This window comes from Corticium candelabrum, chromosome 6, assembly GCF_963422355.1.
Source record: "Corticium candelabrum chromosome 6, ooCorCand1.1, whole genome shotgun sequence".
Lineage (NCBI taxonomy): Eukaryota > Metazoa > Porifera > Homoscleromorpha > Homosclerophorida > Plakinidae > Corticium > Corticium candelabrum.
The window spans coordinates 4,549,250-4,576,824 of record NC_085090.1 but is presented as its reverse complement, the minus strand read 5'-3'; the positions used below and the strand labels follow the sequence as shown (position 1 = coordinate 4,576,824).

At 40.1% G+C, this 27,575-nt stretch overlaps 1 protein-coding gene across 1 annotated transcript; it reads left to right on the top strand.

Moving 5' to 3' along the window:
* The first annotated feature begins 809 nt into the window (after positions 1–809).
* On the top strand, positions 810–26,010 carry LOC134180791 (uncharacterized). Its single transcript, XM_062647977.1, has 22 exons — positions 810–923; positions 2,142–2,573; positions 10,435–10,585; positions 12,179–12,468; positions 12,525–12,548; positions 12,600–12,692; positions 12,748–12,893; positions 12,964–13,104; positions 13,163–14,441; positions 14,497–14,628; positions 20,166–20,294; positions 21,785–21,910; positions 22,008–22,133; positions 22,200–22,325; positions 22,729–22,860; positions 23,717–23,842; positions 23,907–24,032; positions 24,978–25,109; positions 25,176–25,301; positions 25,371–25,493; positions 25,552–25,677; positions 25,743–26,010. Exons 1-22 carry the CDS (start codon positions 869–871, stop codon positions 25,787–25,789), a joined length of 4,188 nt encoding a protein of 1,395 aa, XP_062503961.1. The 5' UTR covers positions 810–868; the 3' UTR covers positions 25,790–26,010.
* Positions 26,011–27,575: the final 1,565 nt, after the last annotated feature.

Sequence of the window (27,575 nt, the reverse complement as noted above, 5' to 3'; positions counted from 1 at the left end):
TGCTAACCCTATAATTGGGCTGTGCTGCAAGTAGAGTCAAGTAATACATTAAACGAGTGTTTACTTGGTATTCAGTGTGTATATAATGTTACTGTTTACGCTTTATAGTAGACTCTGTCACAGTCACGTGACTTCTTGAAATGTTTTTCTGAATAGGGAACCAAAATTGAATTTTTCATTGACTATTTAGATTGGACTTTATAAGAAATTTTCCACTATTGATGCTCTTTTAGATTGAAAATTTTGTATATCAATTTGTTTTTATAGGGTTAATTGCTATAGGCCTCAATATAATTGTTGTTTTGGTTTACACAGTTGAACTACAGATTGCTATAGTTAGTCTTACTTGTGGCAGTTAGTTATTAAGTACTTAGTCATCATACATACACGTTGAATTTTTATTTTCAAAATGGAGATATATGCGTAATTACATGTTAGCTGAGAAGCGCATTGAAATATTGGCATATTCAATTAGTACACTGTGTTAGCATAAATTTGTTTGGATGACGGTACCCGTCATTTGCTATTACCATAATTAATTTGATTGTCATTGGTGCTCACATAGCAAAATTGCACAGACGCAATTTTTGGTGAAAAATAGCGCAGTGGTGTAACGGATATATGATTCCATTCTCTAAATGAAGCATGAAAGGCTTGAATTTGTTTTGTCTTATAGGCTAGACATGTTATTATGTCATCTACTATATATAGTTTCTCACGGGGCTATTCATTAGTTTGTACATCACGTGATACAGATCTAAGAAACTGAAAGATTGCAATTATTCGCTTGGTTGCATAAGCGTGTTCTGTTTGCATCACAACAACTGCTTGAAGTCTGACCACCTTTTATGTACGTGTTCGCCTGGTAATGGGATTGAAGCCATCGAAATCCGAGAAAGATCCCCAAGCAGAGAAGAAATCAGGTAATCGGTTTTATCAAAAATCGTTTTATCATAAAAAAATTTATTCTGGTGCAAAACATCGTTGTTACAAAGTGTACACATCAAGGACATTGAAGTTTTAACTTCTATTTTTATGTCGTCACGTGAATGGCAAAGCTACGGTTCTTTCCTTGGTGTAGATGTAATGATCTGTTGTTTTTCCTGGTGATGACTTAGCTGGTATTATATAGGAACAAGTTTATATTGCAATGATTTCGTGAAAGACGAGATTGTTAGCCTTAGTACCACCCACTGCGGGGATGTAAAGGGGAGTGACGTCATTGAGAAGTGATATGAAATTAGCAATTGCAGCTTGCAAACGTCAATGTTGTAATAATGACACACAATAGCTAATATCCAACTATGTTTAAGCGTGCGTGTTGTATATTGCGAAGCTATTGAGATTGTTGTGAAGGCAAGGGACTCGTGGGATTTCTGTCGTGGGAGCCGGTTGTTGTTCATGAATGGGTAATGAGGGAAACATTGCGTCTAATGCTTCTTTATTATAGACTATTTGGAAGCACAAACATCTATTTATTGCTTTTTCCGATGCATACAGAACGGCTCAGACCGATATTTGGAGCAAGAGTGGTCTTGTACACAGAATCATTTGCGTGATTGTTATTGCATCGCGAGAAGCAAATAGAATCAGAAGTATAATTTCTACTCGGTGGGATTTACATGGCCAAAGAGGCATGACTCAATGTTTCAAAGTCTGTAGGTATAGGTAGTACGTTATGGACATTTAGACGAGTGTCAGATTGCGGCGTTTCAAAACATTGCAGCATAATGTAATTACTCATCTCATTTAGCTTGCAAACTTGGAGACAGATAGGTGAAGCTGCTTTGCTTAACAGTTAGGCTAATGCCTGTTTCTGTGGCTTCATGAGGTCTATTTGAGAGACAGTAATTTAGTTAAAATCGACACTGGGTTTACTTTGCTACAGTATAATGTGTGAATTTGCATATCTGACTTCTCCAAATGTATTACCATTTGCATATTGGATTATTTTGGGGGATAGACCATTTAATGCTAATTTTTTGTGGTTATGATTTAGTGGCAATTTAGAAGTTACAAGAGAGATATATAAAATAGGAGTAATCAATACAATTATTGGGTATTTAGTATTAATAGTTCAAGGAATTTGACGTTTCTGATATATCTCAAACTGATTGTGTTTGGTATTGTTGATTGCTTAGGTTTTTTCAGCAAGAAAAAATCGAATGAGGTAATCGCAGCTGATGTTCAGACGAAATCAACTGAGGTGATCGCAACTGATGTTGAGGAGATATCAACTGACGTGGTCACAGTTGTTGTTGAAAAGAAATCGACTGAGGTGATTGCAGGTGATGTTGAAAAGAAATCAACTGAGGTCATCGCAGCTGAGATTGAGAAGAAACCGACCAAGGTGATCGCAACTGATGTTGAGGAGACATCTACCGACGTGATCATAGCTGTAGTTGAGAAGAGATCGACTGAGGTGATCGCAGGTGATATTGAGAAGAAATCAACTAATGTGATCGCAACTGATGTTGAGGAGACATCAACTGACGTGATCACAGCTAATGTTAAGCAGAAATCGACTGAGGAGATCGCAGCTGATGCTGCAGAAACGTCTGAAAATCCAGACAGTAAGAGAATAATTTTTTGGAAAGTCTGCTTTCACACCGAACTAGATTATTAGATAGTGAGTAATTTTCCGTATTACTCCACATTTTTGCTGCTGGCCGGTATAATTGATGCTTTTAAAGACTTACATGAAGCAGTTCTAGTATCTAAACCGGCCTTGGTAAATGTCCGCGCTATGGGTGGTATAGGTGAAGGGGAAGCGATAAATCATCGACACACGTAATCCATAACGGCAGAGCTGGATATGGCGCTATTGAGAGACAGGGAAGAGACACGATTGCATTCGGTGAATTTCTTTACCACTTCTGTCTCTTCTGGAAGAGTTTTCTAAGAAGACGCAGAAGAGGACGGCAGAGCGAAAGGTGTCAGAAGACGTGATTTTACTGAAACAATCAGAAAGGTTGAAAGATATGGCGCTTGCAAAGTTGAATCCTTATCTTCACTCAAGGAGATATTCCTGTACAACACCACACCTGCCTGGTCGGAAAGTGTGGCCGTAAAACGACGGTTTTTAGCCCGGGACACTGCTCGTGCGCCACTTCCTTCTGGTTCTGTGTTTCAGTGAACCGGTTCTTTTAGGCGCGGATCCCGGATCCCGGCCTTTCACGTTGGATAGTCAACGGCGAAGAAATGAAGAGGGAGAGGGGAAATCAAAATTGCGCTGGCTGTCACAAAGCCTATGAGCGCAATGACACGGTTGCGGCCCCGGCAGGGTTACGCTATACGATTCTTTTCGATGCGCGCGCTACGTTCCTGGTTGGAGTCAACTCTTTCTAACTGTGTTTAACCGCATTTGACTCCTTACTTTCACTCGTTGAGATGATCCTGTACGTCTCCACACCTGCCTGGTTGTAAAGTGTGGCCTTGGCGCGAGAGTTCAGACGCCAGGCCTATGCGCATGCTCCACTGGCTTCGGAGTCTGTTTTTCAGGCAACGGGTACTTTTAGGCCCGGATACCAGCTCAAAGGAGGCTTGTTCTTTGAGCAAACTTTAGGTCCAAGTAGGATAACCAGACTTGAGACTGTACTCTAGGTATGCCGCTCACGAACGATTGAGTGGCTGTCCCACTGGAGAGAGAGCAGATAGCAAAGAGGAACGATCCCTCGGGAAGCATGCACGAAAAAATGGGGTGTCTAGCGAGCGCCAGGATGGTGTCTGCACAAAGATTTTACATCTTTACGCAAGGCAACTTGTGTTCTCTACATTAGATGTCTTATAAGTATACAGCGGTACTGACACACACTAGGAGACTAATTGTTTAGACCAGCGTACAAGATGCGTAGCAGGCAACTTTGTGTATGCCTGGAACCCCTTGCTTTCTTTCGTCCTAACTCTTTGATGGTAGATTCGTCTATGCCACGGGCCTTGGCAGTAGTGGCAGCACCGATTCGGAAGCTGTAGCTCGTAAACCCTGAGCAATCTAGCCCTGCTGACGACAACGTCCGGTTCATCTCTTGCATCAGTCTGACGCTGGATAGAGGACAGCTATCGCTGAAGGTGAACAGCGGCCGGAACGAGTGACTATGACTGCCATGTCTGCCAAGAGCGATGATACCGGGAAGATCTTATTGGCGCTCCGTCCAAGATAGACATCGGCAGCGCGGCGGAAGTGGTCTGTATTTGACTGCTTGAGGTGCAGACGAAAAAGTTTTAGGTACTCGTGAGAGTCGGTCGAAATATCCTGAGGTGTGAGGGGAGATGCAGGGTGGAAGACCGACAATGACGACACCGTGAATTTGCGGCTCCCTCAGACAACGGAAGAAACACATGCAGCAGCCTGCTCAGAGCATAAACGTATCGTAACTAAGAGGCTGCTGAGACCACACGGCCGTGATAGCCCGCAGCTCTATCGGTGTGATGGGAAGACGTTGAGGAGTGTGGCCGTCACCCTGCGTGCGGCGCACTCCACCCAGGACATACGTTAGTTGCTGAAGAGCAGACGCAAACGGATTTCCATGGCCATATTGAATATGTAGGTGATGTACGGCAGATAACTAACACTTTATGGTTTTGCACGTAAGCTGCTGTTCCTTAAGTGCCGCGAAGAAAGACAAAGAGTACATCGGAACGTAGGCAGCGGAAGAATTGAGAATGTTTTGGCAGAATCGGCGGTACCAAGATTGACAGATAGCGTATGACCTCAGAGTCGCCAAATCTAAGCTGGACGAAAATCGTCGGCTAGCCTCGACCTCCAACTGGCTGAGCTTTAGTCGATGTCCGATGGTTGCTAGACCGCTAGTAATTGCACTGAGACTTGATCAGGGGCTGAACGTCGCTGTTGATAAAAGCGTGTCGTTAGTAGGTTGTTACGAGACAGGGCATCCGCGACCTCATTAGATTTTCCTTGGATATGTATGGCCTGCCAATTGAATGAAAATTGGGCTGCAACGAACGTGAGAACCCCCAGCAGATGCATCACCAGCTTTTCGTGACAGGAGTAGTTACGAAAGGCGGACACAACAGCGTTATTGTTGCATCGAAACTGAATGCACTCGCCGTACCATAGACGAAACCAAGCGACGCTAGGGAGAAGAACCGGCACGCACTTCTTTGCTGTGATGGTGCAGTCACGCCACGCTATAGACCCTTTCCATTGCAGCCAGTGCTCGCTCCAGACGGCCGCACAACCCCATAGACCCGAGGCATCCGAACTCATTGGCAGTGTTGGGGCTGCTAGACAAGAGTACGTAAAGAACATGTGCTATTCCACCAGACCAGACATGTAACCCAAGCCAAAGTTGACACTTGGTTTTCCTTTGTTACAGTAGAATGTTCATGGGTCTCTTATACATATGATTTATCAACAACCTAACGTTTAGCCGCTTTGTCTATTCTGTTTGTAAGACAGATATATAAATAGCAGTAATTGGCAGGCTATTTCGGCACTTTGGTATCGTCATCGGTGAAGGAGATTGATATTGCTGATATACCATAAACCAATTCAATTCGATGGAGTTGACTTTCTGTAGATTTTTTCAGCGAGAATAAGTCAACTGATGTGTTCTCTGCTGATGTTGTCGTAGAAACGGCTGAAGATGTAGCATATCTGGACGGTGAGATGACAATTACTTTGTTTTAGGTTGGTTTTAGAAATAGCAGCTCGATTATAGATTATAGCATTCTAAAGGCTGACTGCAACGCAAAAATCAAAATTGTTTAGTTGTGGGAAATTGATAGTTCTAGTTGCATACATGACTGTTAGAATTTAAGTTAATTCTTCGCTGAGATATAGCCGGTCAAAGCTGTTTCTGCATTTTCAAGTTCCGACAACGTGCGTTATATATTTACACGTCACGGATGGAAGACTCCACATTAGCTTGTACTGTCACCAAAGGAATCTGTTGCGAAGGAATGGTTCGCTGTTGCGTTCAAACCGTGTAAACACAGCGGAAAGACAATTGCAGAGACTTTGTGTTGCCTGGGGACTACTACTGAGTACGACACTTCGTACTGAGTGGGCAGGAGTCTGCAGTAGTCACTTTTTGCCTGATCGCTTCGAGATACGTACAGCCATGTCTATTCAAGATCTTGGTGTTTGTTGTACAAGGGCGAAGTTGAGTTCAATTTTCAGCCGCATTTGAGAAGTGGGAAAAGTAACAATAAGGAAGACTCTCCTGCAGGACTGAAAGTACTGCAAATGGCAAGGAGAAGTCAGACTCTTGATGACCCACAATATACTAGTAGGTGCTTGATTGTCTGGTGTAGTGGATCCAGTCGTATGCATTGCAATATAGTGTGCAGTAAAGTTCATTTATAGTACAAACTTTACTTTCCTACATAATCTAGTATTTGCAGGGTGTACCAATTAAGGATTTTGAAGTTTCAACGTCTATTGTTATGTCATCACATGAATGGCATAACTACTACTCTACTTTTTCCAGAGTGTTATTCTACTAATAACTCGACTACTATCGTCTAGGAACCACTTTAGATGCAATGATTTCGTGCATGACGAAATTATTGGACTACTTAGTTCTACCCAACGGGCGGAGGCGGAAATAGATCAAAGTGGCGATGACGACCCACAGAAGCTAATGTGCATCCTCTTTAAAGCACATATTTATTAGATATGTTTGCGTAGTTGTTTGAGTTTGTTTTGGAAGCAAGGAATGCGTTGGAGTTTTCCAGTTGGTATTGTATTTGTCTCTAGTTGCGATGCATGCGGAAAGGCCTAGACCGATAATTGGAGCAGGCCTTCCCTGGTGAGTAGAATCACAGAATTAATTCATCTAATTATCTTTGTGTATTTATGCGCGTCATGGCATCAAATAGAATGAAAAGTCTATTTCTACTCGGTGAGGTTTAAGCATGGCTACATTGGCCACATATGACTGAGTCTTGTAGAAATCAATCTGTAGGTTAAGCGTTACATTCTGGACATATTCGTCTCTGATTAAGTCATTTCCAAAAATATTAGCGGCATAGGCTAATACTCATTTTAACTACCTTGCAAAGATTTTGAAAAGGATTTGATATTGCCCGTGTTCACACTAAGGTTTCAAAACCCTCTTTGCGATAATTAATCATAACATTCTGCTGTTCTATAATGCGCAAGTTGTGTTCTCACATGTTGAGCTTGTCCCATTGCTTGTAATTAGTCATAATAGGCTGTGTAAACTCCAGAAGACTGCAACTGATTGTAACATGTACTCGAGCTACGTTACTCAATTCCCGCGCAAGAATTGAAATTTCTTTCGACAGCTCTCCTTCTACGAGTACACTATAGATTTACGGACCGCATGCATGTGATAGAATAGCAACAGCTGCGTGAATCTACCGATGCGAAAAGGTCGTTTACTACAGAATTCCGCAAGTCGATTTTTGCGGATTTGATTTGCTCAAGAAGATATTGCCAGACCAACACGAAGTGGAGCAATCTTCTTTGATTCATTGCTGTTTGTGAAGTCTGCCTGTCTACAGCAGCAATTATACACGGCGGCGTGAACATTGACGTCGTCAGGCTTCGATTTCATGCAGCTATGATCGAAATCTATCTTGACGTTGTGCATACGCTTCTTTGACAACCGAGACTGAATGCGAACATTCTTGATGAATTCGAACGTACTCTGTATAAAGCAGTGCACAAAACACATGATATGACTAACTAAACACAAAAAGACAAAATATCTCCCGATGACGTCAGCTCAAAATCTTCCAGGTATCCCTCACTCTGGACTGTCTGTGGTCGCTTTAGACCTCAAACTGTAAGCAGCATCGAATATACGTTCGCATTCAGTCTCCGTTGTGACACCAGCACACAAAGCTTCGTACTACGTGTGTCACGGCTGCATGAAATCGAATTCTGTCGTCGTAAACGTTCCGGTGGCCGTGATTAATTGCTACTGCAGACATGTAAATTTTACAATCAGCAGCGACTCTATAGATGTAGTATACGAGTTGTTCTCTACCTCACAGGAGCAGCTAATTGAGATAGAATTGCACTGCGTACTAACCAATGTGGGCTTTATTGAAGCGTTTAAGAACCCAATTCGGTCTTTAGATAGCCGATTTCTGGGTACGTGGCACACAGCGACATCAAAGGCTGTTCACCAGACCCATTTTCGCCCGGACGTATGACGCGGCAGAAAGAGATCTGGCTATGCGAGATTGTAAGACACGGACAGCGGGACACTAATCCGATCTCAGTGTTGTGTTCATCACTTAATGTCCATATTTTAGTTAATAATTAGTTTGGAGAGGAATGTTATCCATTCTTGGAGGATACGCGGGCGGAGATTTGCTTTATACCTAGCTAAATATTCTAAAGAGCACGATTGAGTATCACAACAACTTCGACGCCAGGTATTGGTCGAATTTACTTCTATTCAAGGCAGAAAATTTGTACCATGGACCCTCAGTAAAGAGGTTGCTAACAAAAGTGTAACTCCTACCAAGTACCTGAAGTTATCGAGAGCATACTTGGCACAGATACAACAAGCTCTCTTTATTGCTAGCTTGCCAGTGCTTCAGTCAATGTGACCACCACAGGTTACGCAAGAAATAGACCAAATATGACTTTTGAAGTTTGGGATACTGTACGCTTTATCGTTTCAGATTATTTTACCTTGGAAGAAGACAAAATTGTAAGGCGAGGAAATGTCAGAAATGTTGAAGAGAATGATTGGACTGACATCGTTGAAAGAGTTGATAAATGTTCAAGCAGAACCGTATTGTTGAGCTGTGTACTGTAACGGTAGGCAGCCATAGCATCACGACCATGTTTTTGACTGCTAGAATGCAAGAGCCTCGTCCTCTTCTAAAGAACCAGACACTGGTGAAATTATCTGAGAGAGATTTTACCTTGGAAAATGGCCGCATCGAACTATCTGATTGACCGGAGTAGGGTCACGGATCAATAATAGTATGCCCACATTATCAATCATGTGTTCTCGCTAACTTGAGTATGCTTTCAAATGTTCCATACATGAATGCATATGCACTTTAACAAGCGCAACGTTCTAACGATTCTTTGCAGCCTATCTTTCCTAATGCTACAGGTACCTTTGCCTGCGATCAGTGCTGACATCAATGTGGAAAAAATTCGATTATCGAACGTTTACGCCTGTGCGACAACCGAAAAGACTTCTTCATCGCATGTGGCAGTCGAATCAAAAGACTTAAGACCTTCACTTTTTAATTTCTTAGTTACTTGAATAAATTTAGTTTAGTGATACCAGCAAGCGATATTGAGGGGAGTGTAATGGTATGAATATCAAACGCTTTATCCCTGCTATTCTTGCCTTCTGAACAAACGAGAAGCTGCTATTATTCTGACGTGAATGAATACATCCGATAGGCTGTTGTGTAATGCTATAGAAACCACTGTTCGTGTTCTCATGTCGAGTAGCTGGGGAAAACTAGTAGTCTAGTGTATGTAACCACGCATTATACTTTATATGTTTTCGTGAATGTCTATAAGTGCCAGTGAAAGTAAGCAAGAGCGGTGGAGAGTCAGACTGGCGACTTCTCTGCAAATATAGAAACATATGTCAACTGAAATATACCCAGTAACACGTCTTGTCTAAACTGACTCGCATACCATTCAAACCAAATGATTTTTAAGTACCAATAATGACAGCGGACAAGACAAAACGGGGATTGGGTTACCTGGAAGTTTTTAAAAAGTCAACTGAATATCTTCTAGTCTTAGTTAGTCAAGGAGGGTTTTGCAATAACTCTCCAAGCCCAGCTTTCTGTCAGTGGTAACCTCACGATAATCTCTGTTACTTGACGCTGAGATAACTGACTGTGTATGGTGACGTTTAAGAACCGAACAACGCTGTATGGGTCGCGACCAGGGTCGACCATCCAAGGCTGCCGTTAGCGTGCGCGAAACAAGTAATACCCTATGACTGCTACAATATTTATGCATCATTTCGAGGATTTGTTGTTTGTGGTCATTGCGTATAGCGAGATGTTTATCAAATATTGCGGATACACGTATGAGCAAAACTAAGCTATCGCCTCCTGTACTGTACTTTGACGTTTCAATACATTTCGGGTCAGTTCCAGCGTCTTGACACTTTCTATCAATTACGTAACGTTTCAGCAAAACCTCTCAAAATGCGAAGATATTGCGCTCGGCTGACGTTTACGTGTCTATCTGTGCTACTGTGAACCTGCACTTACTAGTAACGTGTTGCGTAATTGTTTGGCTTTTCATTTTATAACATGCAAAAGATAATTGCAATGTAGTTTAGTGATTTTAAGTGACGCCAACTTGAATTCGTTCCTTTTTGATATTCTACATTAGTTAATATATAGCAAACGTTCAGGATCATGCATTTCATTTCTCTCTATATAGCTACAACTATATCAAGAGTATCGCTGCTTGATAGGATATATGTATACTCTTTTCTTTAGACTCTTGGACTAAAAGAAGCAGCCACAGCAACATAGCTGGTAAGGGCGTTCTAGGAAATCCATTCTCCACTGCTGCAAATCATCTTATGGAAGGGGAACGAAATTTTGCAAACAGTCAGAGTAATGAGGAAATACAAATGGGTCATGACAAGTATGAATAAGAAGTGTTATGTGCAAAATACAATACAAAATAAGATGAAAAATTGGCGGGAAGTATATTTTGGCGGATTTGGAGATTTTCCAGCAGGCAACAACATAAAATCAGGCAACAATTTCGCCGACAGTGATATCACCAACGTTTATCAAGCAGTGATGGCGATAACAATGGTAACAGCATACGAATCATGTGGGGTCTGTTCTCGACGCTTACTCAGCTTACAGTGCTTCATCAATAGTTGGAGACTACGAAGACACGGAAATGTGACGGCTACAAATGCAGCTGTCGATTGCAAAATCCCCCATGACGGCCACGTGTCAAGTGTGAGACTAGAGTCGACGTTTGCATCAATAATCCAACAGCGACTTCCAGCCGCAAAATATAATCCGCCAATATGTTTTCTTTCAATTACTTTGCAAACCGCCAAAATAAACTTCTGCTAAAAGTATGCCTTTCAATTAACCATTTGGTAACAGTCAATAACAATTGCAATTTAACATATTATTAAGCTGCGAGCCTAAAGAAGGACATTACAATGAGTGGTGGACTGCTTTGCCACAAGCTTACTCTAAACAGACTGAATTGACTTCCTGTCTGTCTGTCCGTATGTCGTTATCTATCCATCTATCTATCTTTGCATGTTTGTAAGCGTGGGTTACGTTTGGGATTTGTTGAACCAATCAGCAGTCGTTTCGGAACGCCCAACGTAGGTAATGTAACAATAGGATATCGGCGTGAATTATTCTCGGGAATTTGTTGAGCCAATCAGCAGTTCTTTGTGACACCAACAACGGGTGACGTAACCATCCCGCGCAGTATGACAGTAAAGCTGAGATGTCATGTCCATAGTAAAAACATTAAAACTTTATCCATCTGGAAAAAGCAGAGTAGACTTCAGGCTAAAGTTGGACATGTCTGTTATTTTTGCAGAAGAATCGCAAACTAACGAATTCATCGTTGTTCAAGAAGCCAAGCGAAGACACACAATTCCAAGCGAACACACACACACACACACACACACACACACACACACACACACACACACACACACACATACACACACAGGTACACACAGACACAGACACACACTCACAAAGACACACACACATACACACACACACACACACACACACACACACACACACACACACAAAGACACACACGCGCGCACACACACACACACACACACACACACACACACACACACACACACACACACACAATTAAACATGACACACACACGGTTGTAGCTCTGAAGAGGTTGTGTAAACACAGGTTCAGTTACTAGTGATTATTAAATAATGAGAAAGCTCGTGCTTAAAATTTCCAGATACGCTTGGTTTCAGTACATTTTTTAACAATAAAATTCTATATCTAGGAAAGAAGATTGTAATAGTAAAGCAATCTTAAGTCCCACGTTTCATTAATGAGCAATGTACGGTAACTCAAATTGACAGAGTTAGAACAATTAACGACAACTTCTTGTTCTATTTTACGTTTTATATTGTTTGTTTTTCTTTACAGCATAGCATTAACTAAAATGTATCAGCTTATCCTTATAGACTGTAAATTTAATTTCTGTCTTAGATCACCAGACTACTCATGGGATCAATGTATTCGTCCTCTATTCTCTCGTTTGGTGCAAGTTCTACAAGTCGAACCCATTCTTGATAAACTCCTGAGTACAGATCAGTTGAGATTAGAAGAATTTGATAAAATGAAGCAAATGAATGGAGACGTCGAGAGGGCTCGTTATCTATTGAGTCAAATCTTACCTTATTTTGCCAACGAAGGTTTTCACAAGTTTTGTGATACTTTGTCTGAAGCTGGCGGATATGAATTAATACTGCATCTTATACAACCATACAAACATCCAGGTTACACATAAATATATAATTTAAACTTTGATAATGTTTTTATCTATTGCATGCAGATTTTCAGAACAGAGATCACGAAGGTAAATCTTTTCTGATTCAATATATTTATGTAATTGTAAAAATATATTCAGAAATCATTACTGAGTTATTGAATGCTGCAAAGTCTTGTCGGCTTCCCTTACAAGGAAAATCGTTGTTGGAGAAGAGAAAGCCAAAGCTGAAAGGTTCTACAATTAAATGCATTGTTATACCCATTTAGCTAAATTGTGTCTAACAAAGCAAAGTATTTTTCGACGGAAGTGGAAATGAGAAGTTTTCCTCATATTTGTGGTCGAGCCGAAATTGTCACACACATGTCACATTTCTTTTGGAATGGAGATAATAAGCATGCAGAAGGGATGAACATCAGAGACTTTCGAATGATGGTAAAAACAATTCATACATGTTTCTTGGCTTTTCTATGTTGTTTATCGCCAATTACTTTCATGGTTTCAGTGCATCTGTGCTCAAGGTGGGGCAGGTAAATCATGCGTAGCAGCCTACTATGCAAGGCTTTACAGAAAGACATACGATGGAGGAGTTTTCTTCATCAGCTCGAGAACAAACGCATCCATACGTCAATCGATTTACAAAATCGTAAGATAACTTACCATTAAAGTTTCTATTTATTCTTTAGAAAATTTATTTGTAATAGATCTGTTTTCTAAGTTCAGAGAGAGACGAAGTTGCAAGTCAATCCTTGCAAAAAATGAAGGAGCGCTTTCTAGATCTCCTTTTCCACCGTGAAGGCAATGTCTTGTTGATATACGACAGCAGTGATGATTTGGACGTCGTTCAACACGTAGTTCCTTCATGCAGCATGGAAATTCACGTTATCATTACGACGAGATGCAGAGATCACGTTTTGATGCGAGAAGGCAAGGTGATTCACCTGCCGGGTTTGGATGAAGACGCCGCCGTCGACTGTTTTTGCCGTTGGGCTGAAAAATACCACGATGACGGCAAGATGTCCGAATTTGATATGGATGAGATCAGAAGTATAGTGACTCATGGACAAGTAAAGAAATTGCCACTGGCCATTCGACGTGTTGCAACATTGATGAAGAAGACAGGGGTTACCTATAGAAACATAAGCGAAACGCTGTCATCAAAGGAAGAAATAGTGAATTATCTAGCTGATGACTTCAATGACATATTACATGGTAGTGGACTGCAACATTTAAAGCAGGAACTGGCCAGTTTAGGTGTTACTCGAATCGACCAAATTTTAACTGCCAAAATCTCCTCATTGGTCAAATCCGGCAACTTTTGTTCAAGTGACGAAGAAAAGCTGGAGAATATGCAAAACCGACTAATTGTTGACAGAGAAGCTCCAATGCACTGGGATCTCGATTTAGAGGAAGTATCAAGAAGGTCCGAAGTTGCAGACAAAATTCTTCATTTTGCTTCTTTGATGGACACGAGCGCTGTTCCTACGGATGTTATTCGGGTAGCTGTATTGCATGATGGACTGTCAAGATTTAAAGGAAATGAGTTTATAAGCTCTTTGTATTTGCTGTCACACGATTTTTCTCTACTCACATATAATGACAAAGAGCAGACGTGTGACATTCATGCGCTCGTTCAGCAGTCTGTTGTAAGCCACATGAAGAGAAGAAATAAATTGCTACCTTCTCTCATTTGTTTGACAAAGTGTATTCAAGAATTGTTACCGAAGTCCTCTAAAGCCATGAAGCGCAATCTCAAAAACAGGAAGTTGATTGCATTGGCTCCACACGTTTACAGCGTTTGTGATCACATCTTGAAGTTGAAATGTGTAATGCCAGAATGTCTAGAACTTTTGAAGTTTTCCTGTTGGTTGGCAAAATATCTCTACGACATTAACACAGCCAAGCATTTGGCAGAAGAGAGATTGCAGATTCGTCGTCGAATCGGCACTCGCACTATTAACGAAGCCGTTGAATTGAGCCAGAGTGAGTGCAATTTTCTCCGCAATTATAGTTTAGCTTTGGCAATTTAATATTTCAGGTCTGATCTCTGTTGGTGATGCTTACGATCTAATGAGTACACCTGACTTATCAAAGCCATACTTTGAAGAAGCCGTACAAGTATTGCAAGCATTTGGTGACGACCAAGCTCTTTATTTGGGATATGGTGTGGGTAAGACGATATTTATACATTGATTGTGTAAGTATTTATTACCCGACGCCCAGATTTTCGGGCTGAGGGTATAGTAATCGTTCGATGACCGACCGACCGTATATATAGTCGATTAGTGAGATGCAAATGAAGCTATTCCGACCAATAGACGAGAAGTGGTGTCATTAGCGACCAATAGACGAACGTGATGTCATCATGAGGCGCCACCTCTCTTTGTTTGGTGGTTGCTACTAGGCAACAACCAGACGTCTAGCTAGAGAAGTGGCACAGATATCGAGACGCCTAGAAAAGCTGCACAAAGAACGCCACTTTTACATTCTTTTGAGCTGAAAAATCGGTTGTGATCTGCTTGTTATGCACTACATTCGTAACATATGTTTCCCACCAAGAAACAGAACAATGGTCACGCCCGTTACTTCATCAAGTAAGGCGAAGATTGCCAGCCGGCCTAGCGTCGAGGCTCCCCGACTTGTGTCATTTGCTTTGTTCTAGCACTTTGAAACAACTACATTTCTATCATGCATGTTTTCGCCATTACGACAACTACCATGCAGACGTCTAGAGAAACTGCAGAAACAACCAGACGTCTACATTCTTGTGAGCTGGAAAATCGGTGTTGAGCTACTTGTTTTGTTCTACATTTGTAACTTGCCCACCAACAAACCAAGCTATGATCACGTGCGTTACTTTTTCACGTAAGGCACATCGAGGCTACCCGAGTTGTAACATTTGCCTTGTTGCAGCACTTCGACACCACCTGATATACATTGAAAAGCGCATGTGTTTCTGTTACGACCCCTACCAGATGTCTAGAGAAGCTGCACGAACAACCAGACGTTTAGATTGTTGTGAGCTGGAAAATCGGTGGCTAGCTGTGTCTTTTGTTTTACGTGAGGGGTAGCACCTAGAAACAACGCATAATCTAGCTACAATGTAATATTTATGTTTTCCCACATCCAGTTTTATTTTGGCTTTGGAGTTACCTACGCCACGCCTAAAACCGCCCATAGTGGCTCATTACGACTTCAAATGCCTCAGAAATAATCAGACGCCTAGAGAAGTTGCACAAAGAACCAGACGTACAGAGAGCAAAGGTTCTAACATTATGTTTGTTTAATCAATATTTTTACCTTCTGAATGCCCAAAATATTCGTGGTTTTCTCACTGAAAATCAGTGCTGCTATTGTACCTATTTAAACGAAAGCTGGCTTTCGTATTTGCTCTATACTTTCGCTGTGCGTGGGCGTTAATTGGTGGTATTTAGACCATTCTGTCATATCGCGACTAATTACCTTCAAAGTGCATTCCGCCCGAGAGTTTGCACTTCTTGTGTTTCGTCATTGAATATATCTTTTACAAATGACTGAAAATTGCTTTTCTATGTAGCACGTTAATGGCCTGTCATGGTGCACGCCGCGCAGTCCAAGGCAGGCGGTACCGCGCTACAACAACTGCGTTGCGGGTATCCCAAACGTGCTGACGCCAACTGAGAATTATGGCGAAGCGGCGTTGATTTGATTGGCTTTGGTATTATCCGAGTGTCATTGCTGCTTTTTCAGCTGAAGTTATACGTGTGAATGACGGTAGGTAGACCAATTCGGCAATAAGTAGCGGTACGTTTTGATTGATATCAATCTTGCACATGGGATTAATACGTGTCATAGTAGGACCATGCTTCAATAGTGAAATCCGAAGAACGGCGCAATACAGCACAGGAGCTGTTTTGGTGACGTCCCGTCACCGTTGGACTGAGCGACATACATCGTGAATCAGACTTTCTTGTCATTTTATTTGTAAATATGAGTTTTACCAAAAGGTGTTGTCAGCATATTTTGATGCTTTTACAACTGAAAAACATACTTAGCAGAGTTCTCTCTAAAGCTTATTGTAGCATGGCACAGCGCAACGCTGGGAAATCCCAGCCACGTAACAAAGTGCAATAACGCCTAAAGAAAAACAAGGAAAGATCTGCATTCTTATTGACTCGAAAGTTGTTACAAAAGGCTAGTCACTGAAGAAAGAGTTCTTGGTCAACCACTTACCTCCTCAACTTTCGAGGTCAATTTAGGACGTCCAGACGTTTCGTTTACGCGAGAAACGTCTCGAATTTTGAGGCAATGCAGATATGTGCATTAATGTGCACGTGCGTAAACGAACACGGAGATGAAGAGGAAAGTGGCAGGTTTAATAAATTCGTTCTTGCCCGTAATGGGGTGAAAGTCAAAGAGAGCATATCCCGAAGAGAATGAAGCTAAAAGTAATTAGCCAGAGGAAACCTCTGCGAGTCAAGCGGGTCAAGCAGCTCTGCTTCAGGCCGACAACAACAAGTCACAGTCTGACTCTACCTCTCCCGACGACAGTAAGTCTAACTCCAAGACTTCAAAGCACAAACAAGGTGAGTATGACCAGCATTATGAGATATAATACCCGTGGGTGTTTCTAACGACTGATGGAAAAGGAATATTTTTCAGCTGTGCCAGCACTTTAACACCGCAATGAACGCAATTTGTCCACCATTTTAATCTTTTACAGTATGTCTCGCTCTGTAAAGATGCCCTTGCACGACATGCTAATTTTCTTATGCATGAATCAGCTTTACTCCAAGAGCAGGAGCGTCTAGCATCTCAACATATGCTGGGATTGTTCAAGCACTTAGGTTGAATTCATCAAATAATACTATTAACTAGCAATGGACTGGGTATCCGAGCGTCTGTGGCGTAAACAGAGTTTTTTCAACTACCGTCTCTCTCTCTGCCACGCTGTTTTGAAATGATGGTGAGAACCCTGAATTTGTAACAGTAACTATGGTAACAATGTCCACCATCTACGTTTAGAGTCTAATATATATACGTTCAACAATATGATCGAAAGCGTAAACATCACAATAATATCAGTAATATCGATTTAGTGTTTTGATAAAAGGCTATGATGATAGGAAGCACGGGAATTACAGTAAGTGTGCATTTTAAAAACAATTTTTCTCCAAACGGCAGCACATGCACGTGCACATACTATGTATTTGTTTCTTCGTATTTTATACTGGTTTATGCTATTTATAATAATAATAATAATAATAATAATAATAATAATGAGTCAATAATTTCTGTAGTTTGCAATTAATCTGTATATACTGACGCGTCACTATCTAAGACGACTGGCTGTGTCAATACATATAACCGTTTAGGCCCTCCTATGTGTCTTGGGTCAGAAGCATTAGTTCAAAATCGAAAAGCATTGCTAAAGTCTTCCACTTTCTTCTCAACGTTTTCTAAGTATGAACTTCTAAAGCCGTTTGGTTTATTTTTAAATGCATTTGCAATATACCGCAATTTTGCCGAACGGTTTCATTATTCTGCATGCTTTCTCCGACTTAGTTAACTTAATTAACTGGCTACAATTCTTTGCTACAATCTTTCTGGGCAGATTGATATTACTTCGTTAACTGATCGCTTCCCAAATACGGCTATCAAGTTTGTGCGAGCTTCTCGGTCGTCGCGTCCTCTGCGATGTTAAAAGTAGCGCTCTGCGTGCTCCGACACTCGCAAGTGCGTCTTCTGAAATTCAAAGCAGAAATGAATGCTGATAGGACGTAGAAGTGTCCATCTGTACAAAGCAAATAATGTATTTCCTAACCAATTTATCAAACTTTAAGTATTTGGAAGAAAAGTGAATTCGGAAAATGAGCGCGTTACATTGGAGTTAGAGAGAAATCTTTACCGTACTTCTTAACAGATAGAGTACTATTGTTTATGCTCGCGTGGCCGGATCATCGGTAGCGATTATGGAAATGCCTTGTCTCTATTGTGTATCATTCCTTGATTAAGCTTGCACTTTGGCATACCTTGAGCTCAGTGTGCATGGGCAACATGTAAGTTTTTTATTATTGAAGCTTTAAAAGGATATTAAACTGCCAGGCTCAAAATGACGCATTCCTATAGCTATCTGACTATCCTTTGTGTTGTATAATTAGATAATCATGTACTGTCAGAGACCCGGTGTCAGAGGCGTCAGTGTCTCCCCAGCATGAATGACTCGCTAGCAACTCTTACCTCGGTTTAATTAGCTTCCCAAGGCCAGAGGGACTCCCTTTCGAATATTGCTATACCACGAGGAAATATCTGGAAGTTGAGGTTTCTATATATTTGCCGGGCTGGCAGTTGTCTAAGTCATATTCTGTTTACGCTCCTTCGTGTTATTATACTGTCAGTTCCAATCGCACAACTGATTGAATATTGCTATTTGATATCATGGACAAGTTCGACGTGGAACGTATTCGGAAGATCTTCCAAAATCAGTGAATACTTGAAATGCTTCTTGTTTGCAGAGGCTACTTGCAGAATCAGATTTTAATGCATGGGAAGCCCCTTGCCATGCTGAATTCACTGGTGCATAGATTATATCGTCTCTCTAGCTACTGGTGCCTAGGACTAGTGACTGTGAATCGTTCACACTTTGATGCTGCTAAACGGTAGTCATTGCCACCGGCACTAGTGGCAGTCACCACTACTGGGAGTCACTCACTTCTAGCCGTGACAGCTGCATTATTTTCCACGTGCCGTTTCGTTTCCGCGATTTCTTGCTTTGAACTACTAGGTATATGGATGCGTTTGCGATTTACAGATTGCATAAGTTATCAATTTGTGGACGAGTAATGCCGTTGGTTCGCAAACCCATACTGAATCAGACTACTTCGCGTCACTTACTTTTAGCTGAGTAACAAAATTGACGGTTTCGTTAGCTTATAGTAATATCTTCGAACTATCTATCCTTCTCTTTATCGCACATGGACGTATGTTTCCACCTCAAATTTCAGTTTCCACTGCAACCTGATAATATTCACGAAACGTCTTTTGCTCTGTGGCAAACGTTTGGTCGTAAGAGTAACTATAAGTTATAAAAAGTCAGGCCACAATTTGAAGTTGGAAGTAGATTTAATAATCAATTCCAATATATTGGTTATGTTATCATAAATGGAAAGTATTTGTGCGCAATCAGAGGTTATTGTGCGACAGTTGATATAAAAATATAGTAAAGGATGATGTTTGAAGGAGGGCAGTTGCATTTGACTGAATCAGATTTTATAAACGCTTGTTACAGGTTATTTATAAAGTTCAAATATAATTTGGAATATTTTAGTGTAGTAGTTGTGTGTTGACTTTTATCACGAGTATAGTCTGGACGTTTGTATCTTCGCCTCTACTGGGTTGTGTGCTACCTCAGCATATTTCTGAAAGCAACACGGCACATTGTATAGTATTGTAATGGAAATATAAATTTTGTATTCTAGAAATGACGGTACACATTGCTAAAAATTTGCATCTCGTTGTACGGTCAACAACGCATCTAGGCATACATTGATTTTACATGAATTTAAATTTTTGGTACTTCACACAAACAAGCTATTGCTGAAATATACATCCTTTCATGCGTTAATTTCGCAATCATGCAGGCTTAACAGCTATCATTTTTCCATTTGTGTTATATTTCTTGGTTTTATGTGCTGCTTTTAATGATAAGTTATCACATTCTTGTTTCAGCTCTAGGCCGCTTAGGGTCTTGCTACATGAAAATGAAGAAATTGGAAGACGCAGAAACGCTGTTCAGGAAACAGATTGAATGGAAACGAAAACATGCCGGTGGAGCTTCTGGTGCAGAAATTTCCATTGGTATGCTCTTGCTTATCAATTCTATTTTATATTTTTAGTAATTTAATGTCACATTTGGGCGCCATTCCGATATTCTCAACTTGGTTTTGCATTAGAAGTGTTCTAACTACTTCCTCAACATCTAAGTTTTGCCAATTGGGTTATATTTAGGTTCTACTCGGAGAGGGACCGCTGAAATCGCTGAAGCGGCTGGTACGACGGGAGCGCCTTCTCAGTAGCATACTTTTAGCCACTTTTGCCGTTGTATTGGCACTACGAGTTGAGACAGATTCTTAGTTGAAGTAGTGTCGGCTTCTTTTTTGTTTCCGGTCAGTGGAAAGATCAGTTGACAGCCAGAGTTGCGTACAGTTGACGAGACTGGGTGGGATACTGGACTCAATTCACAGTTTTTGTCATACTTTATAAACTAGAATATTGTCATTCGGATGTACGGTGTCACTTCTATTTTTGAGGTACATCCTCAAATTTCATATCAAATATGCTTTGTACATCTAGTGTACATTAAGATCTATCTGCTACATCTATTGATGTATATTATCTATATTTTTCGAGTAAGCGGTGCTATTCTTAGTGTTCACTATCTTTCTTAATTTTTTGTACAAGTATTATGTTATGATATTTATGATCATATTTTTATGTAAGTCCATCTTTTTGAGTGAGCTAGATAGACTGGAAACGTACTATGAGATGTCAGGCTTTTCTGAGTGAATCATTCTTTTGTATGGATGGATATTCCAGCGAAGCTTGTAGATTGTCAAGATGTATATTTCAGCAAGTTTAGCAGTTGGTGGTGTCTCATTACATCGTTTAAAGGACATCTATTTCAGCGACTTACTTTTATTGCATCTTAATTTTGGAAGATATTGCTATATATTTGGCAACATGAACTCATGGACGCTTTTCTGTTTTTGTGTCTTATATGAGGTAATTATCACTATATTAGAGGTTCGCGCCATTTCAGGAATTACTGAGATAAAGCGTTATGACTTGGCTGGAAGCAGACGAAATCAACATTTCAATTGTACATCAGGTTAATACACAGATGTGTTAGAAATAGCACAAATGTTTAATTAGATTTAGATTCTTTATTACGTTATAGAGAGACCTACCTAATTTGGGACAAAACCGTTATTTAACAAAGCATTTATTATGAAATTAACACTCCTATCTACGTTCAGCAATATGAAAGTTTTGTAAATTGGCCGTAAACAAAAGATACATAGATTTCGTTATCTGAAAACTATGAAGCAGCAATTGCGTAAAAATTGAATAAAACATTTTGTCACAAATGTTTTAAAAATATGATATGATACATGATGACTACAAAAGGGGACTCGTAAGAATGCATAGTATAGATCAATGAGCAACAGTACTCAAATTAAAGCCACGATAAAAGTTAGAGCAAACACTATAAAGGCAATAATCTTTAGATGAAAGAGTGTACATGATATTACTTCACACGAATCTAACTATTATGATTGTGTTTCTAGCGCTAAATAACCTTGCTGTCACATATGAAAATGGGGGGAAATACGACGAGGCGATAATGGCATACGAAGAGTCGCTTGTGTTGAAAAGGCAATACGATAACGAAAATCTAGTGGAAATGTCTACAAGTACGTACATGTAGAAACTTAGCGATTTTCGATATTTGTAATGTACATTTTGGAATATTTGAAGTATGGCAATTAACAGTCAACATTTCTGTGTTAGCTCTCATGAATCTCGGTTACTGCTACAGTCACACCGGGAAACTTGAGAAAAGTTTGAGTTTACTGGAGGATGCAGTCAAAATTAGTCGATCATGCTACTCATCTTCTCATCCCGACTTGGCACGTGGTAAGAATACGGAGTCATAATCATAATTATAAATACATACATATTAATATTATCATTTTTGTGTAGCTATACGTGATCTTTCATTTACGTACAATCTACTTGACAGAAAAGATGAAGCTATGAAATTGGCAAGAGAAGCGTTCGATATTGCAAGTATATCTTTACCACCATCACATTGTGATTTGGCGTCGTGTAAGTACTATAGTCAGGACACTCGTTATACCATAATGATCTGTAGACTGTGATTACTCTTAGAAGCTATTTGACGATGTCTGCTAATAAATTTATTTGTATCATCTACAGCTTTCTCGTTAGGTTTCCAACTTCATGCCCGTACTCTGGTCGTTTAGCAGATTGGTGCATTATTTGTTAATAAGAAATTTTTCCAGTATATTTTTTAATGTTCTGAATGTCCAACTGATGCTTTACAGTTCGTTGTAAAATAGAACAGCAAGACATCCCAGACTGTTTCTCTCACTGTTTCACATAGAATATACATTTTGAAATTTGTTTACTATCATGGTGATATAGCCAGAGTGTACCGTATTTTGTTAAAACGTTTTCAGCGGTTCGCTTACAACGTGATGTATTACAGATATGAACGGTATTGGGGATTGTTGTAAATCTCGTGGAGACTACAACGAAGCCATTGTGTGGTATGAAAAATCTCACGAATTCTTGCAACAACTGCGTTCTTCACTTAAACGAGACGACAACCTTGCAACAAGTTAGTATTAAGAAACTTTTTGCTTCTTATACGCACTTTATTCTAGTTTTTTTCAACATTCTAAATACTGATAATTTGTGTTTGTTGAAAATATGTCCAGTTGGACGCCAATTGTCGTATGCATAATTTAAAGGTAACAGCTTAAATCACAGTTGATATTTCTCTTTGTTTATTATGCTCACGTACTCATCTGGTTAGATTTGTATATCAAAACAACTTATGGTAATTGGAAACCGATCGATCAACATGTATAGAAATATGGGCTTTGAAATCATCTTTTCGAAAGCATCAGAATAGTCAGAAATCGTAGTTACAAGAAAGCGTTACACACGATGTTTATCATACTATTAACCTTTACAAATATGGTAGTAAAAATTGACTAGCAGAGGCAATGTTGTCGAAGCGAGATAATAATACAGGTTGATGTACCATGCTTGTAGTCAGTTTGAAGGAAAGAACATTGAAAAGCAATTGTACTCACATGAACTCACATGATACCTAATAATACTCATAAATATTTCTGCAAAAGTTCTGCAATTGACTAGATAACCACAATGTAGAGTGTCATGAATTACACTCTCGTAACAGGTTCGACATTACTGGCAAGTCAAGTGCTTGGTTTTAATAAATTGGTATCTTTCACAGTAGACATGAGAGATATGCTTTCCGAAATGTGTTGGAGACTCTGATTATATGAAATAGATATCAGGGATAGTTTAGGGTAGGATACTATAAAATTGAAGGTTTTTTCTAAGACATTTTTCAAAATGTTTGATTTCATTCGTTGATGGATATTTCCATGTAGCAAACCTACATGTAAAGTCTAAAGTTGATAACCTCATATTTTATATTTCAGCTATTATCAATCTTGGTAATGGCTACAGAGAAAGCGGAAAACTTGAAAAAAGTGCAAATTTACTAGAGGAGGCCGTTACTATCAGGCGATCGTGCTACTCACCTTCTCATTCCTCTTTGGCATATGGTATGCAATACGAAGTAATTAATGTAGAAATGCGTATACTTAATTTCATCGCATATATTTTTAGCTCTCTGTTGCCTTTCAATGACGTATGACTTTCTGGACAGAAAAGAGGAAGCATTGCAACTTGCAAGCAAAGCGTATGAGATAGCAACCGTATCTTTGCCGCAGTCACATCCTACTTTGCCGCATTGTAAGTAGAACAGCCTTTTGCTACACTGTTATAAGTAAGGTTTTCAGGCAAGGTGTGTTGATAACATGTATAAAGACACGACTCAATGTTTGAGCCGATTTGTCTATACGTTTGACGGTCAAAATGGTTTCGAATCATGCATGATTGTGCGTTATCTATTTGTATATCGTAAATTGATTTCCATTTTCTTGTGCATTACAAACTGCTGAAGTATGGTTTAGATAGTTGATATTTGTAATGATTACTTCTATTTAACTACTACGCTTACATTAGCGTATATGCGCATTTTGTCGCAATTAGATCAGCTGCACCAAGTCAAACACTCCGTAATTGCGACGTTTATGACGCTCTTATTCAAACTGACAACAAACCTAACGCATGTGTCTTTCTATAGGCTGAATTGGACGGTACAGTAACAGATTGCGTTAGACAGTGTTTGTAGTCTAGTAAGCACGTTATACGAAATGCATGCTGTTCGATCACTTCCGTCACGCCTACGCTGTCAGGCTTAATCTGTGAAGGCAAGCGTATTCAGATCACAGTGAGCACAGAATATGTTCTTTGTTAATGGAAAGCTAACAAGGCTGACAGATGTTTCCTAACTTGGTCAGAGCACATTTTCAACGGTTACATAGCACTATAGAAAAGGCTAACTAACGTTGTATATTGATTTTCTTGGTAGGGCACTACAGTATAGTACGTGCCATGGCTAAAACTAAAAATTACTTGAGATCAGCACACAAGTCCCTATGTGCGAGCATAATTTTTGAGTCTTTTACGTAATCTACTTTATGAATTTATAGACTGTAAACTTAATGAACTGAAAGATCCATTACTCGAATAATAATAATTGTCTCACAAGAATAAATTAAATTTGTGTTCGACGACAAAGTCTTTTTTGAAATGTTTGTTATCAACTGCTGCCTGCATCTTGCGATGTCACAGGTATGGTTACTGTGGGAAACTGCTATCGATCACAAGCTAACTATGATAAAGCTATATCGTGGCATGAGAAAGCTCGACAATTGAATCTACAACAAGAGTACTCGCCTAATCGAGGACTTAACATTGCTCTGAGTTAGTTTAGATGTTGCTTTCTATGTGATCTCGGTTGGATTGTATCTAAAGGAATTGATAATCTAGATTTGTATTACTTGTCTCTCGACCATGACGAGAAGGGATGTTGGGAAGAAGCTATAAGGCTGTGTTTGGAAGCCCTTGAAATTGGCCAAAAGCGTCTCTTTCCAAATCGTACCTTTATTGCTATTGGTAAGATGACATGCTCTCAAACTTCGTATTGTTTCTCACACCGGCTTGTTGCAATGTGAATGTCTGTAGGTATGATGCGCTTAGGTTCGTATGAAATCAAGACCGCAAGACTTGAAGAGTCTATGACTCACTTGCAAACTGCCTTATCGATTTTGCAAGACAAACTACCTACTAGTCATTACACAGCAGATTGTGCGTTGATCTCTTTTCGTCGTTCGTTTTCTCTGTTCATATGATTGTATGTGTGCAGGTCACTATTACCTTTCTACGTTATTCCTTGTTATGAATAAAGCATACCAAGCCAGTCTACATGTAGAGAAATGTCTTGAGATACGAAAAACCATTTTTCCAGTTGGTCACAGCAAGATAAGGGAAGGTGAGAAACATGCTATACATTCAAACTTTATTGAACGATCACTTTTACTTTCTATTTGTTTCTAGCCGAGTGTCTAAAACAAGACATTACAGGGCTGAATGGAAATGCTTAAGACTGACATGATATTCGTACTTTGCTGGTTGTGTGTTGCAGTTTGCTTGTGTCCTTGTTAGAATTGATGGAATTGGTGCACGCAGACAATAGGGATATATACAGTAGATAAAATTGGGGATTGCACCTTATCTTAGCCAAAAGTTTATAAACTCTTCCACTATGTTTTTTTAGTGACAATGCTATACGCACTAAATATATTCACACTGGTAAATGCTGAGAAGGCTATTTGCGATAGCAGTAAACATCCTTATTGGTTAGATAGTTTGCTATATAGTGAATTGATGCATACCAAGTTACTACATCTTTCAGGAGCATATGGGTGTGTATCAATGTTATTTAGTTGTTTCGATTTTGCAAGTATATTTTCAGAACCTGGAAATGAGACTGAAATGATTCGGACCAAGATGGACTTAGAGTGCAACGAGTACAACAATTCGTCCGTGAACAGCAGGCGATCGAGAGCAAGGGCTCAAACAATCACGACACAGGCCAACTATGGCTTCACGACTCTTGTATGCAGCCCACACCAAAGCCTTGTCGACGTTTGTGGTTTGCCATTCATGACATAATCGTACTATAATATCATGGCCATCGTCTACTGCTCAGGCCATGGATTGATCCAAATCGTGGACACACCAATCACGACACAGACGCATGCTGTTTTCTTGACCGCCACTTTCGGCCCATAACATAGCCAAGTCGAGATCGTTGGTTCCCAATTCTCGACATAGATGGATGACTTCCTCATGACTAACTTCTGCCTCCATGCCATGACTTCGTCGCGATTGAACTGTTCATAGTTGTGACACAATCGCACGACGTGTAAATAACCACCATCTTCAGCCAGGTTCATAGCCTTTTGGATGTGACTGGCGCCGAGTTGACGAGTCAGGTGCACCATAACGGTATGGCCGCAAGTGGAAGCCGTGGTCATGACTTCATTAGTTAGAAAGGGCATACTGGTCTGCAATAAATTCTATCCCTTTGGGATGAATTCAATTACCCTACCAGTATACTCCTAACCGTTGTTGAAAATGTAAAGAGGAGTAGCATGAGATTGGCTATAATAACCCACAGTTTAGAGAGCTGCAAAAATTCTCATAGATATCATCGCTGTGCTATATTCTATAAATCTCATGTGTCTAATAGTATAGGTTGCGCACCCTCGACGAGTTAACATAGCAGATAAACAAGATCTATACCTTAGACTCACGAAGGGTAGATAGTCGGCGGAGGAGTGAAATAGATGGGTCGGAATCACAAAAATAATATTTGTATTAAAGAGATACTAGTGCAATACTAGACAACAGAAATTGGCATTTCTATTGGAGAGATCGAAATGAAATACTGGACCACAAAATATACATTTGTATTGGAGAGATGCAAGTGGTACAAATTAGGTAGTCTATATACTACTGTTGTAATGGTGAGAAAGAAAGTAGACCACACTATCGAAAGCTAAACAAAGTAAAAGTGAGGAATCCGGAACGGCCGACACCGAATTATCTGACACAGTGATTTACCTGGGATAAGCACTTTAAGAAGTTGGATCTCAGCAGAGGCATTGGCAGATACCGGTATCTCCTAAAGATATTTAAAGATGACATTTTAACTCCAGACAAACATTAGGCGTTCCTGAAGATGATGTTAAGAATGCTGAAGTCGGGAGCGATTCTCGCTAGAAGCAAGCGGAATGTATTAGCGGATTTCATCAAAGTGGAGTTCTACATGAACAACATCCTGATAAACTCGATCAATAAGACGAATCACATGACGACTGTAAA